Source organism: Cryptomeria japonica, chromosome 3 (genome assembly GCF_030272615.1).
Source record: "Cryptomeria japonica chromosome 3, Sugi_1.0, whole genome shotgun sequence".
Taxonomy (NCBI): domain Eukaryota; kingdom Viridiplantae; phylum Streptophyta; class Pinopsida; order Cupressales; family Cupressaceae; genus Cryptomeria; species Cryptomeria japonica.
Genome location: NC_081407.1, coordinates 166,047,562 through 166,061,876, shown reverse-complemented (window position 1 = coordinate 166,061,876; position 14,315 = coordinate 166,047,562). Strand labels below are relative to the sequence as shown.

The 14,315-nt window shown below is 37.0% G+C and overlaps 1 protein-coding gene across 2 annotated transcripts in view; it reads right to left on the bottom strand.

Moving 5' to 3' along the window:
- LOC131048311 (ceramide synthase LOH2) overlaps positions 1–14,315 on the bottom strand; it is an 81,023-nt gene that overhangs the window by 43,965 nt on the left and 22,743 nt on the right. For both annotated transcript variants that reach the window (XM_057982216.2, XM_057982217.1), the window contains exon 2: positions 3,469–3,677. In XM_057982216.2, the coding sequence (XP_057838199.1) occupies positions 3,469–3,677 (209 nt within the window). The remainder of the gene's footprint in view (positions 1–3,468; positions 3,678–14,315) is intronic.

Here is a 14,315-nt window from a genome sequence, read left to right as displayed (position 1 = left end):
ACTAGGCACCCATGTAGTCCATAATTAAATAAAATAAAATAACGATAGAGTTAAAAATTTAATTTTTTAGAACTTATCGTTATTTAAGTAAAAAGCACTGGGCTATATCAAATATTGAGATATCTTCATTAACTACATCCACCAATCATTCTAAAAATATAACTATTGACAGTTCACTTAGTTGGTGCCTGGAACTGACTTACTAAAAATAGTATAGGAAAACCATCCAAATCCATTCCAGAAAAGGGCGTTACACACATCTCCACCACCTGAGCTCAATGAACACCTGTCACTGCCAAACTACTTGGTCACACTGCCATCATGAATTCCCTAACCCTAACTCATTAGCCTATGGGAACCCACTAAATATGCTAACGGTCAACCATACTGAACTGCTTTGGAAGGGGTCATCACAATCAATGCTAATTGCATAATCGACTTTAAAATGGCCCTTGATTTCAAACCTCCTTTATGAGGCCTAAGGATGTGAAACCAAAATGCAATAAAGCCCGATTCTAAATTCTCCTGCATCTAAATTTTCCTCACCTAAATCTGATTGAAGCAATTTCTTCAGTTTGCTCCCCTAAGCATCGTCGAATTCATAAGCAATGTTAATGAGAAACTAGTAAAAGCTAAGCCTTGGTGAGAAAATCACATTAGTCTCTTGGTCCTTATAACCAATTAAAGGCTGCCACATGTCACTCCTTCACTGATTACATGTGTTTGAGATGTTGAGAAAGAAAATTGACAAGCATCATGGGAACAAAATATTCTTCCTTGCAAAATACAGCATCTCGAAAAACTAGGAGGAGATCAAACAAATGAAGGCGCCATTCGAAGAGAGCTATTGCATAAATCAATAATCAATGACAATCAAGACACCCTACTTCGAACACAAGATTAATAGATAGATGCATGAGCAAAAGGAGTCACTTTCAGTTACCCAGGATGTTTGGTGCACAAGCATCACAAACTAAAGAGCAATCTTACATCACCCATAAACAATTTCAGCCTTATTAATGTTTATTTTTATTTTAGTTTCATTGCGTTGGTTTCCAGTTTTTGTTTCTCTTAGTTTGATACCTAGGTTATTTTCATTTACTTTGTTGTTCAGATTCTACTAGCTAGATTCAAAATTCCAATTGCATTTCACCTTATGGCTTTCCAAGAGGATGATCCAAGTTTACCTTGTTCAATCAATTCACACTTTTCTTTCCCAAATCCCAAATCTTATAGGTAAGAACTCAAAAGCCAGATCCCAGAGTATTTTTAGGCTCATTTAGATCAGATGTAACCATTATGTGTTGCAACTCAGGCTATTAACTAGAATTCTTCATGTGGTTACTTTTCTTGTGTTGTTGCATGAGAAACTTGCCACTTCTCAACACGAAAAACATCTAAACATCTGGGACCTTCTGAATCTGATTTATTTTATTTTATTTTCCCATGATATTGAATGTTTGACTTGACTCTAACCACCATGTGTATATGGTTTATCACAGTGAGTTGATCTTAACCCAGGTTAATTAGATGCTCACCTCCAAAATAGCCCTGAATTCCAATAATCAGTCCCAAGATGTTCCACAACACAATAAATCCAGTTTTAATGAAATGCTCACATCTGGATTTCCATCATCAGATTTCAAGTTTCCTAGACCCCAAAAGTTGCCGGTATAAGCAAATCAAATAAATTCCTCATGTATGGATTTTGCATGATAAAACTAGATTGAATCAATATCTCGCATTTGGATTCTCCTTTCACCTAAAACATGTTCTTTTCATGCCCAAAGCCTCTAAGAGGCCCAAGGAGTGGTATAAAACAATTTAGTGTTTATTTTGGTTCTGCTTCCAATCTACCCCCAGAACCAACAGATATGTAACCATGAGTTATTTTGAGTTAAACTCCATGAAACTCGCAACTCTGAATACTTTATTTTAGTGATATGTCTGAACGCTTGTTTTAAATGAATATTGGACAACATGAATGATTATGGTAAACAAAATTGTGATGAACTCATTTAAGTCCAAGGCCTCCAAATAGACTCACCCAATGATAGATTTCACATACTGTTTATATCTGAAAAACCATAGGTATATGTCATGAAAATCTGAATTTAATACTGAAAATCTGATTAAAAAAGCATTATAATCAATTGTCCTTTTGCTAATAAATTGTAAAATGGGCAGATCTGAAGATATTTTGCTGATGTTATGACTGTCAAAACAACATTATGACTGCTAAAGCGAATGAATTTGGCCTGAATTCAGTGTCGTCGTGTTGATTTCTGCTACTTGGCAACCTAATCTAATTTGTGTTCTGCTGTTTTAGATTTCTGCTCTGCAATCTGCTGTTGGCAACTGATTTTCAGATTCTGCTGCGACCTACTGTAGGAGATAAATGAGGTTTATTTATGCAGATATTTTCTAACAAACTGGACACACAAGACTCCCTAAAAATTCTGTCAATTCCTTATTTATAGGCTGTAAAGACTAGAACTGCTGCTCCAAAAATAGGCACTTCTTTTATTTACAGAAAGCTACACTTCTTCTTTTATGACGTATGCCATTGTCCCTCATTTAACCATGTGTGAATGTGCACCTCTACTCCACACGCACACCTCTATTTGTCACTTAGAAACTTGAATTTCCCTTTGTTGAGGGCATCTTTGTGAATACGGTCTTAAATCCTGTCTAGCAATGCAGATTACCTTCACACCTAAATACATACCTTCAAACATGACACTTCAAATTTGCATTTCACTTTTGTAAGGTGTGCACTTTTCATCTTAGGCATGCACCTGTGATTACAGCCTTCAAGTTTTTAATTTTGGTATCAAATCCCCTTCAATAAGGCACAGACTTCACAATCAGACATACCAATTTTGGTACCAACTAGAAAAATGTTATGGAGTCATGCATCCTAAAATGAGGTGATCTAGGATCCAATGTCAAGTACAATCCCTGCTAGCAATATTTTGCCTTCTTCCTACAGGATTCACAAGGACAAAATGCAATTGCATCAAACAGAGATTTGAAAAGGTATCTCAAAGTGTGATTCAAACTAAAGTTGCCATGAAATTTTAGATTAAATAAATAAAAACCATACACATGACACTCTTCAAAATAGAATAGTTTCCTGCACGAAAATAAAAACATTTATGTGGAACCACTGAAACTCCAAAAATTAAAATAACAAAAATATAGGAACAACTAACTCTGTAGTTCTTGAATAAGAACAAACACTATCAATAGTTTCAACACAAAAAGATAATATGGATTTAATAAATTTTTGCCAGTTTCATAAACCTATTTAGAATTGGCTTGCTTCAAATTATATCAGAAATATATAATAAACAACAGAACATTGAGTTTCAGCATCCTATGTATGAGGTAGTGAGTCTAGAGAAAATAATTAGCTATTAGCTTTCCATATATCAAAAATCTCTCTGAAAATGAGATCAAACATACTTGAGAGGTTGATTTGGCCATCCTTTGAAAAGTTCCTTTCTATCGCCAAACCAAGGCTCCTGATATGAAATACTGAAAATAAATAATTGTACGCCCGCATAATATGTCAACTTCCACATGGACTCTGTACATTTTGTAATCCTTGCTTGTTTAATGGGCTTCAGCTTCAGTGACACAATTCCCCTGCTTAAGAGCCAGATAGCAAGTTTCTGGAAAGAATCAACAGAAACTATGTTATGATTGACACAAAATTTATTATGCATCCCTTGCAAAAACAATAAACTTAAGCTATATTTTGTCTACGAACATAGGATTCTTTACCCCATTATTTGACATTTAATGTGATAATGTACTATAATTCCAATATATGTATGCTAAAGATGAATGAATAATTTCAGATCATATTCTTCCAACGATTTTGTAAAAAATGATTATTGTCAGTCAGTAAGAAACGAAAGAAACCCTTAATGGAATGTTAACTTGTACCTAGTTAATTTTGATTAATGAGAACTAGACTCCCAATATAGGATATGTGTTAATGACGTTTTCACACATCGTCCCATTGCAAATGGGGACCCCCACTTTTTTTCTTGTTAGCATTAGTTGTCTTAGTTTAGTTGTCTAGCTTGGCGGTAGTTTCTTGAGCTATTAGCCTCTTGCTTGAGAGGGGATGCAGTGCAACTTCTAGGTCAGGTTAGGGTATGGGTCTCGGGCAGTTTGATAGTAGTCGGGTCTCTCTCTAGGTTGGAATGAAGTCAGAGCAGCTCTCAAAAGCTTTTATAAATCAATAGGATGATGCCTCATAGGGTAGCCTTCAAATCAGGTCAAGTGGCCAAGCTTTTAGGCCAGAGCTTGGAAGTCAAGAATAATCAAGGAAAAGGGAGCAATTATCTAAAGACAAAGTATTGAACATGCTAAATCAATGAACTTGGAACAATTGAATGAGGGTAATACCTTAGTAAGAGAAAATTGATAGGATGAGTTCAAGATAGTAAATCTGGCCAATGTGAGAGGCATTCCTCATGCCTCCAAATCCACAACATATGCCTCGCTGGCCTTAGTTCCGTGAACTTCCTAGGCAAAACATTCCTTACTACCTCAAATCCACACCTAGGCAGGAAGGTGATGATTTGTCCTTATGATCCATGACTTAGCATCAGAAGGAACAATGTTGATATTTGATCAAGCAAGAGATGAAGTTGATAAAGGATAAAAGTGGTTGAACCAAACATGATTTGGAGAAGTCTAAGTGAGCAACATTCCTCATGACCCCAAAATCCACAGCATGTTCCTTGCACACCAAAATCCATGGCATGTTACTTGCACACCAAAATCCACAGCATGTTCCTTGTCCTCCAAAAACCCCAACCAGATCTTGAGGATATTCCTCACCATCCCAAATCCATGATATAGCGAGATGACTTGAAGTTTTTGAGAAAAAAGTGTGGTGAGTGAAGATAGGGTGTTTTGAAAGAGATTTTAGTAAAGAACCTTCCTCACTGCTTCAAAACCTTCTTCCAAGCAGATGTTCCTTGCTGCCTCAAAATTCCGGCACATTCTTGACAATGTTCCTGACTGCCTCAAAAGTCCAGCACATTCATTGCTCCTCCTTACCCCTGGCACCTTCCTCATGGCTCCAGAAGCTCGGCACATGCCTGACTCCCCCAAAAGCCCAGCCAGCCTTGAACACCTTCCTTACACCTTGAAATCCCCGGCCTAGGTGAGTAATGAAGTGCAGCAGGTTTGTCTACCACTTGGTAGAAGCCCAATCACACCTGAAACATAAAAAAATCAGACCTCAAGAAAATGGGAAATCAGAATGGAGAAGAGCAGAATACCAGTCCCAAGATCCTAAAGGGAAATCAGATCTGGTTGAAAGTCCATTTCCAGCTAAGGCCATTCTGGTTCAATCGGATTTGAAGTTAAAATCATCATTTGCAGGCTCAAGTATTCATTTCCAGATTTGAAAGTGGAATTTTGATGCTTGATTGCTGAAGGATTTTTTTTATTTTTATAAGATTAAGTTCATTTTAATGCTGTTATATGATTCTTGATTCACAATGTTTCCTTATTTCAGGTTTAAGGCTAAGAATTTAATGCATGGGAGAAGACATTACGACTTGAAGGGATCAAGACATTCAAGGGAGGATGCATCAAAGGAAGGCGCTACAAGGCAAGTGTAGAGATCCACTTCATGGGAGGAACATATGACTATCTTGAATTTCCTTCGGAAATCCAAGAATTGTTGCCACTACATCAAGGTGGTTATCCAAGACGGAGGCTTCCAATGAAGGGATTCAGGATCAAGGAGATAGTTCTAGAAGAGTTAATCAAAGTTAGAAGGCTTGATCCCCAAGGAGGATACAATGTGGGAATATCTCCCACCTTCATCTCATTTATCATGGAGCTTGGAAATGTTGAGTATCAAGAGATATTGCTCAAATTACAAACACTTGTGATGAGTTACAAGATGAGTAAGTGGAGGTGGCGCCTAGTCATTTTCAACTCAATCACTTCATTCCATGTCAGGGCGTCCAGATTCAATGCACTTGACTCATCCAATGAGGAGGATAACTACCACATGTGGGCACAAAGTTCAATGTACCTGCCATCATCATTCATATGTCGAAATTCAAAGAAGGACATGTGTCCTATTTATTGTAATTTTATCATTGGTCAAGCATTAAATGCTATGTAATTTGTGTAACAAAACCTCATTAAGGTTCTATCTTTCAATCTTGGCCATTGATGTGGATTTGATCCTAGCCATTCAATTGTAATGAGAGCACTGTATAAAGCTCCTCTCTCTCATTTGTAAAGGTTAATAGTTAATAGTTCAATAGTAGGTAACAAGCAATTAGCAGTTAAAAGTAGAGGAGGAGAAAGCAGAAATTGTTGCCAAGCTTGTAAATAAATATCCTTTTCATTGAATTTATGGTGGAATGTGTTGATCCTTCTACATATTGCATGGTTTCTTGTTATATACTTATGTTAGATGGTGTCAAGTAGATGGATGGAAGCTATTGTGGATGATTAATGGTAAAATTTGCATGTTCATACTACTTGTATTTCGCTGATTGCTAAATACTTTGCATGGTCAACTGAACTCTTTATAAGCTTAACTTCAATTGCTACACACCCATTGATATGCATCCCATTGATGGCATCTATGTTGTTGGTGGTGATTTGAATATCATATGCTTACCTTAGAAGATCGCACTAGCTTTGTGGAGTTGTTCTTCGCATGGCAAAGCAAAGCCTAGTAGAATTTCACTAAATCATTCATGGTCTCTTACATTCCTAGGATGAGGCTAGCTCTCTAAACCCTTCATCTCTTTTATCTTTTTATTCAAAGTCAAGTAAAATTCCACATTCCAGCAGGCATTCAAACATTCAGGTTCAACATAAGTCTCCCTTGTGATTCCAGCAATATCACATCAAACCAAAGAAGCATTAATCGTTTGGGGAATTAATCGGCAAAACAAAAGTATAAGATTTTTTTTTTAAATCGGCAAAAAATCAGATATAGTATAAAAAATAAATATATTTTTAAAATTAAATATAGTATAAATTAAATATATATTAATTATATATTAAAATGATATAATATAAATTTAAAATTTTAAGTTGTGACTCTTGGCCTTCCATAGGATGGGGAAGGCCTTGGGGTCAATCTAATCAAACATAATAATAATAATTCAAAGATATGTAATGGGGACGGGGCCCCCTACTGTGTCCCCACTGGTTCATAGCTCCAGTCAAAAGCTAATCAGGCTTCGGCCAATTACCTATCAAAAAATAATAATTTTAATTTATAAATTATTTTATATATATTAATTATATATTAAAAATTAAATAATATATATTATAAATTATAAATAAATATTATTATATTTACATTTAATAATGGTCTATAAAGATACGAAATTTTAATTTATAATTTTTAAATTATTTATATTTCTAATTTACAATTTTATTAAATTATATAATTATTCTATATATTTTAATAAATGACACTAATATAATGTATAATAATTTTAATTTACAAATTATTTTATAATGTTAATTATTAAATTATTTTATAATGTTAATTATTAAATTATTTTATAATGTTAATTATTAAATTATTTTATAATGTTAATTATTAAATTATTTTTAATTATATATTAAACATACAGTAAACAATAATATAAATGAATGTAAGGATTGTCACTTATAATTTTTTTTATAAATACCTATATAAAGTTTATAATCCCCCAAATTATATGTCATAGTTTTTAATTTAGAGTTCCGATTTTAATTTAAAGTTCTCAATAATATAAAGTTACCAAAAATAAGGAAACGACGGAAAGCTTATTCTCGTATTTCTCAAGCTTTATCACTTGCAGAAACATTATTTCCGATTTTTTATTTATAATTCCCAGGTGAAACAGCGAGACAAGGTGAGGCTCTTATTCAAAATGCAAACAAAAATATTTAAGGTTTCAATTTTCAGCGATACAGAAAGTCATTAAGGTTTTGCAGAGGTCAAAACATCTAGCAAAAAATTAAGGACAAAAAGTTCGAACCCTAACTGATTCCATGCAAACTATACCCAGAATCGGTTTATTTTCGCAAGTGATTTTTAGGGTTTATGTCATTTTTTTAGCCGAGCAGATATTTTGCAATTTTTAAACATTATTTAAACACGATTTTGCAGAGTTCTACCCGCAATTAATCGGCCAAATTCGTTGACTGGTAGTCAACGATTTTTCGGCCCAACTTTGGGGAAAAAATCGGCATTTCTGACAATTCACGATTAATCGCGACTCAATGCCGAATTTTGCTTCTTTGCATCAAACCATTGAATTTATCCACATGTCAATACCTGACATTTGGAACCTTGGAGTCACCTCAAGTGATCACTTAGTTCAACATTTGAGGAGATTTTGTTCAAGAGAGGATAAGATTGTTGGCAATATGCAAGAATTGATTATGTGTTGTCATTGATGTCAACACTGCTCCGGTTGGTTGCTGCACTACTCTGGTTGGTTGCTGACCTGCTCCGGTTGGACATGGTTTTGGCAGAGGTTATCAGAGATTTTGCTCTGGTATGTTCAGATTGTTGGATTCGGTTTTGGACGGATATTCATGATGATTATATGTATGCCATATTCAGTTGGTCCATGATTTGGTGTTGTGGAAGCTATTGATTATGTTCTAGACTGCCGATTGATATTCTTGGTCACGGTTGGTGATATTTGATGAAATGGTTAAGTGGTTTTGATGCGGCTTCTAGAAATGGTTCTTAAAGTACTAAAGGTGGTCTTGATCGTGTCCCAATTGTTTGGTGGCTTCGCATTGGCTAGCGTGAAGATTTGGTGATCCTATTTGGGTCCGGTAGGATATTCTGTGTTATTGAAACTGAGGGTTTTTCCCGGTTAGTGTAACGTGTTGCGGTTGATCCAGAATCCTCTCCGAAAGTGTTTGATGATTTGAGGATGTTATTTGGGTCCTTGGCCAACATGGGTTGTGATCCAATTACTATTTTATCCATTGTAATGATAAATTTATATTAGAGTGGCCGACCCACTTGTTTAGGTCTATGTAACGTATAAATATGATTGTAAGATCTCATTGTAGATCATATACATGGATGGATGGGTTAGATGCATAGATGAACGATTAACGAATATATGTAGATGCGAAATAAGGTCTACAAGGTTGATAGAGGTAGTTGTATGAGGATTTAGTCCTCCGGTTGTGTTGCAGACAATGTGCTTAACCGGAACTGTAACCAAGCATTAGGAGATGCTATTTCCACAGTTCATTTCCTTCGGATTGTAGTCCGATGATTATGTAAGTCAGTGAGACTTCCCTTTTGTGTTGAGGAGTGTCCTCTAGGCGGTTGGTTTGATTGCAAGTGCAATCCCCATTGTAATATTTTCACATACTGCTGCAAAAGTATTATCTAATTGTGGGTAGGGTTTCCCACCGTGGTTTTTCCCTTCACCGGGTTTTCCACGTCAAAATATTGGTGTTGTGTGTTGTGTACTCTCATGCTTTATCTTTCACTGTGTTGTTCTTATTTTGCTCCGGTAGAAGGTTTATAATCTGCAATAATTGTTTAACTTGCGGAAAACTGATTCACCCCCCCCCCTCTCAGTTTTCCTCCGGTTCATTCTAACAATTGGTATCAGAGCAAAGATAACTTGGTATTTTATTTTGTGTATGAAGTGCATAAAAACACGTGAACAGTATGCAAAATATAAAAAATACTCAATGCACCAATAAGATCCTTTATAGCATTATTGTTGTCCTGCAGTACAGGGAAGGAATTCAAGGAAACAAAAAAATGCATTGTTCTCTCATCCACTAGCACAATAACATTCTGGTTGAAAATTCATTTTAAAACCCAATGAAAAAAACTAATTCTCATACCATAGTTCTATGTAGCTGTGTAGACCATCCATTTTTTTGTGCAGTTGTCTCTTACATTTCATAGTTATACTATGTTAAATTGGAATATAAGTTATAGTTTCTTTGTAAAATTCCAATTTCTAAAGATGAAAACTTTTGATAGATTAAATAACCAGAGTTTAGGGTCCAACAGCTAACATTAAGCGGTTTAACGAGGAAATTTGAAAATGTTATGAAATATTTTTTTTCTTAGGAATCATCTGCTGTGCATAGTTCTCTAATTAATCAGCTTACTCCCAACCTTTATACAATCTTTTGGTATGGGTACCACTGTATCAGAAAATGGTGGATTATTCTAGATTAATTAATTCAATGGATAGAACAAATTAAATCCAAGTGGGTCACTATATTGACGTAGTTATTAATATTATTGGATTTGTAAAATTTTAGATAATTTATTGAAGAGAAAGAATTATCTGTTTATTGACTTATTAGGGAGAATAAATCAGTTATGGATTTATTATCTATAAATTATTTGAAAATTATTAAATCATTTAGGTTAATTTTGATGGGAGCAAAATTGATGAGTTTTGGATTATTTGGATTATTAATTTATTTGTGAAAAATGAATTAATAAAGATAATTAAGGAATTTATATTCTATAGATAAATTAATTCTTCAAATATTTTATTAAAGACCATTAAGGATATGTTTAGAAATTTATTCAATTATTCTAAATGTTTTAATTTCAACTATTAATTAGAAATAGTAGACTTTGCCTTTAAAGATGAATTTTAGAAATTGAAGAATTATCCTTACAAAGCTACTATTAGGAATTGATTTCATAAAACTTTCTTAGATAAACACAAATCTATTTGTGGATATTTATAAAAAAATAAATTAAAAAATATATAAAAATTATAAAACATAGGAATTTTCTTTTTGGATTACTTGGAGATGAAGTAATAAAGAAACTAGAATGCTGTACATTATAAGAAGGCCATTGGAAGTTTTACTTGGCTAAAAAGGATTGTAGATTTTTGTTCCAATTGCAGTTCTTCAAGAATTCAAGTAAAAATCAAGGTTTTGAAAAATGTGAGAGGTAGAGTCTTGTACCCATAGAATTAGTTTGTATTAACCAATGTCATGTTATCTAGAATTAAGACTAGAATGGTATAGATGATGCTTTATGAAGGAAATTGGAAAGTTGGTGGATGGGAACTGTTGTCACAAAAGTTTGCACCCTTGTTGAGCTGTCCACTCAGCAACCTCGTGAAAGATGGAAACAACCCCTAAGTGTCGGAACTTGTGCAATGGGGTTGAATCTCCGGAGAAAGCCGGCTTCCTTCTTAATCAAAGTGCAGGTGTTGAATCAACTCAACACTCTGAATTCTACTTCTAAACCTATCCTAACAGCTTGCAGAGGAAAAGGGAAGAAGGAAATGCTAAAATGAAAGGGGGTGATACAAAAAGATAAGAGATGTTCCTCTCCCCACCCCGAGACGACACAAAGAATCAATCAAAATACCCTGGAGATGCACAACCTTCAATCGCATGAATGACCCCAAACGCATGTATGGAGGTTAGAATTTGCTAAATGTCAAAGGGGAGAAGATTTCCCACAAGTCACACTCAGAAATAAGTTAACGCAACATATACATGAGAGAAAGCAACAAAACATACACTTACAATTAAGGTACGAAAACATACAACACATGCATAAGCTGAAGGGAGGCAAGAATGATAATTTCAATTCATTCCCAAGCCAATGGCCAAACTTATAGTTGCAGAAATGCAAGAAAATATAAAAATCTTCAAAGAAGTGAAAGAGCACAAAGTAGCTCAGGCCAGCAGGGAGACAACCTATGTACAACAAATTGGTCACAGAGGAGAAACCAATGGTCAAGGAGGAGAAGCCTTGACCTTGGCGTACATAGAGGAATGTCAGTCATGGAAGGAAAGGAAGTGCACAAACCTAACATGGTGTGTATGCAAGCAACCTGGCCAAAGCCTGACAGGGCAATCCCAAGAAGAAAAGTACTTCTAGAAGGTGGATTGTCTGACATTCCAAAGTCAATGCATGTTGTTCTGACATGAAGTCCATCAAGTAACCATAAATAAGTATGGCCTTGGACTCCACTTGATGGCAACCCTACAAAAACATTAAATGTGCCCCTATAGCTCCTTGAATGAAAGTAGACAAGTCCCAAGGGTTGTTGGAGCATTAAGAGCCTTAAGTGTTGATCACGTCATCTGGAAGTGTCGCAAGTCATAAAAGTCAAACGTTGGGTCCTGTCGTAAGGGGAGAGGACTCAAGAACCCGGGGGTTCCGGGATCCAGGGTCATGAGGAAAAGACTTGGAACCTGGGGGTTCTAGGATTTCGGGGTCATGAGGAAAAGGCTTGGAACCTAGGGGTTTCGGGATTCTAGGGTCATGAGGAAAAGGCTTGGAACCTGGGGGTTCCGGAATTTCGGGGTCATGAAGGAAAAGGCTTGGAACCTGGGGATTCCAGGATTCCGAGATCACGAGGAAAAGGTTTGGAACCTTGGGGTTCCGGGATTCCGGGATCATTAAAGGAAAAGCTTGGAACTTGGGGGTTCCGAGACTCCGGGGTCATGAAGGAAAAGGCTTGGAACTTGGGGGGTTTCGGGATTCTAGGGTCATGCAAGAAAAGGCTTGGAACCTGGGGGTTCTAGAATTCTGGGGTCATGAAGGGAAAAACTTGGAACCTGGGGGTTCCGAGATTCTGGGGTCATGAAGGGAAAGGTTTGGAACCTGCCTCCTGACAAGACAACACTTAACACTTCATGACCATTGGCTTTCTCCTTGATCAACTAGGGCAGCGCTGGTCCATGGAACATATCTTTGATTGGTTCTCATCGATGGACCAAGGATGTCATAAAATGACAATAGGAACTATCGTAAATTGCATTGATACATAGGAAAGAGGGCAGTACATCTAGATTTGAGAATCGAAATCCTAATCCCTAGAATGTGAAATTAGGACTATGGTTAGTTAATTGTATCAAATTGACAAGAGGAAACACATTTACAAGCTAGTATGTTGTGTCATCTAAATTGAATTTTGTGGTACTTTCAGTTTCATCAATTTATATATAAAAATAAATGTGATTACCATGTGTGAGAACATAGTTTCGTGATTAGGATTAATTGGAAAAGTTAATTGGATGTTGTGAGCAACTTTAATGTTGTAGAATATGTTGTCGAGTAATTAAGCAATAAGACATTTAATGTAATTAGAGTTAATGATGGCAATTAACCCGTCAGTTGTCGACAGTTGACACCGGGTAACTGACCGGTCACCTTTATATATTAGCGAGTCCTTGGTCATGGAGACGGAGTTAGTATGGTCATTGTCATTGTACTGACATTATTATGAATCAATGAAGATCTGAGTTCCTTTATATTCTGTCATGACGTATTCTGTCGTGTCTATTATTTCTGCAATGCATTGAATTACACTTTATTGGCAAAACATTTGGCACCGCCGAGGGACAGACTAGCAGGAAGAAGAGGAGACAGGTCCATGTAGTGGTGTCGGCCAGTGACACGGATTCAGGACGACATGGCACTAGTGAGCAGGAAAGTGAGGGGTCGGATGATTCAGAGGAAGATAGCACCTTCAGGCTTTCACAGACCGAGCAGCCAGTACCGCCGCAGGAGACCCCCACCACTCAGACAGTATCGTTGGCAAGTGTACCAAGGGGGCATCGTGGAATGCCTGGAGGGGGAGCTAGCAGGACTGGCCAGGTGGTATTTACTCCAGCACTCCTAACCGTCGGAGGAGAGGGAGGACCATTGGCATCATCTGGAGTCACAGTGGGTACCATCTCTACCATCCCCATACCTGGGTTTGGTCAAATGCATCCTCGGCCTCCACTAGTCCAGCCATCGCCAGTCACAGCCAAGATGACGACACCAGTGAGTGCACCAGTACGCATGCCCATCATCCTGACGGAACCTAGGACAGAGGAGGCCCAGAGGACGGTCGAGGAGAGGTCGGCGGGGGACGATGTCGATTCATGGCTAGACAGATATGCGGCTCTACCTTCATCCCCACGCAGGCAGGCACCACCCACACCTTCCTACCCTTGTATTCCTTCACCTCCAGGGGTTATCGACTTGAACAGTGGCACTAGAAAGTAGGGCGATAGAAAGACACCGTTGGTGGAGGAGGGTGCGGTATCACTGCAACAGCAGCATCAGGTTGGACGGATTGGAGAGGGGAGACCTACTGCCATGGTGCAGTTCTTAGCCAGGATGGAGGAGGAGGTTCAGTTACTGGTTGCCTCGACAGTAGAGGAGTCTGTCGGACAGCTCACTTTGCGGAGACTCCTTGCGTTTGCTACATCTGGAGTAGCAGTGGCATTTCAGCAGTGTTTTGAGCAGCATGGATGGCCGACGCTTGATCTTCCAGAGATGCGAG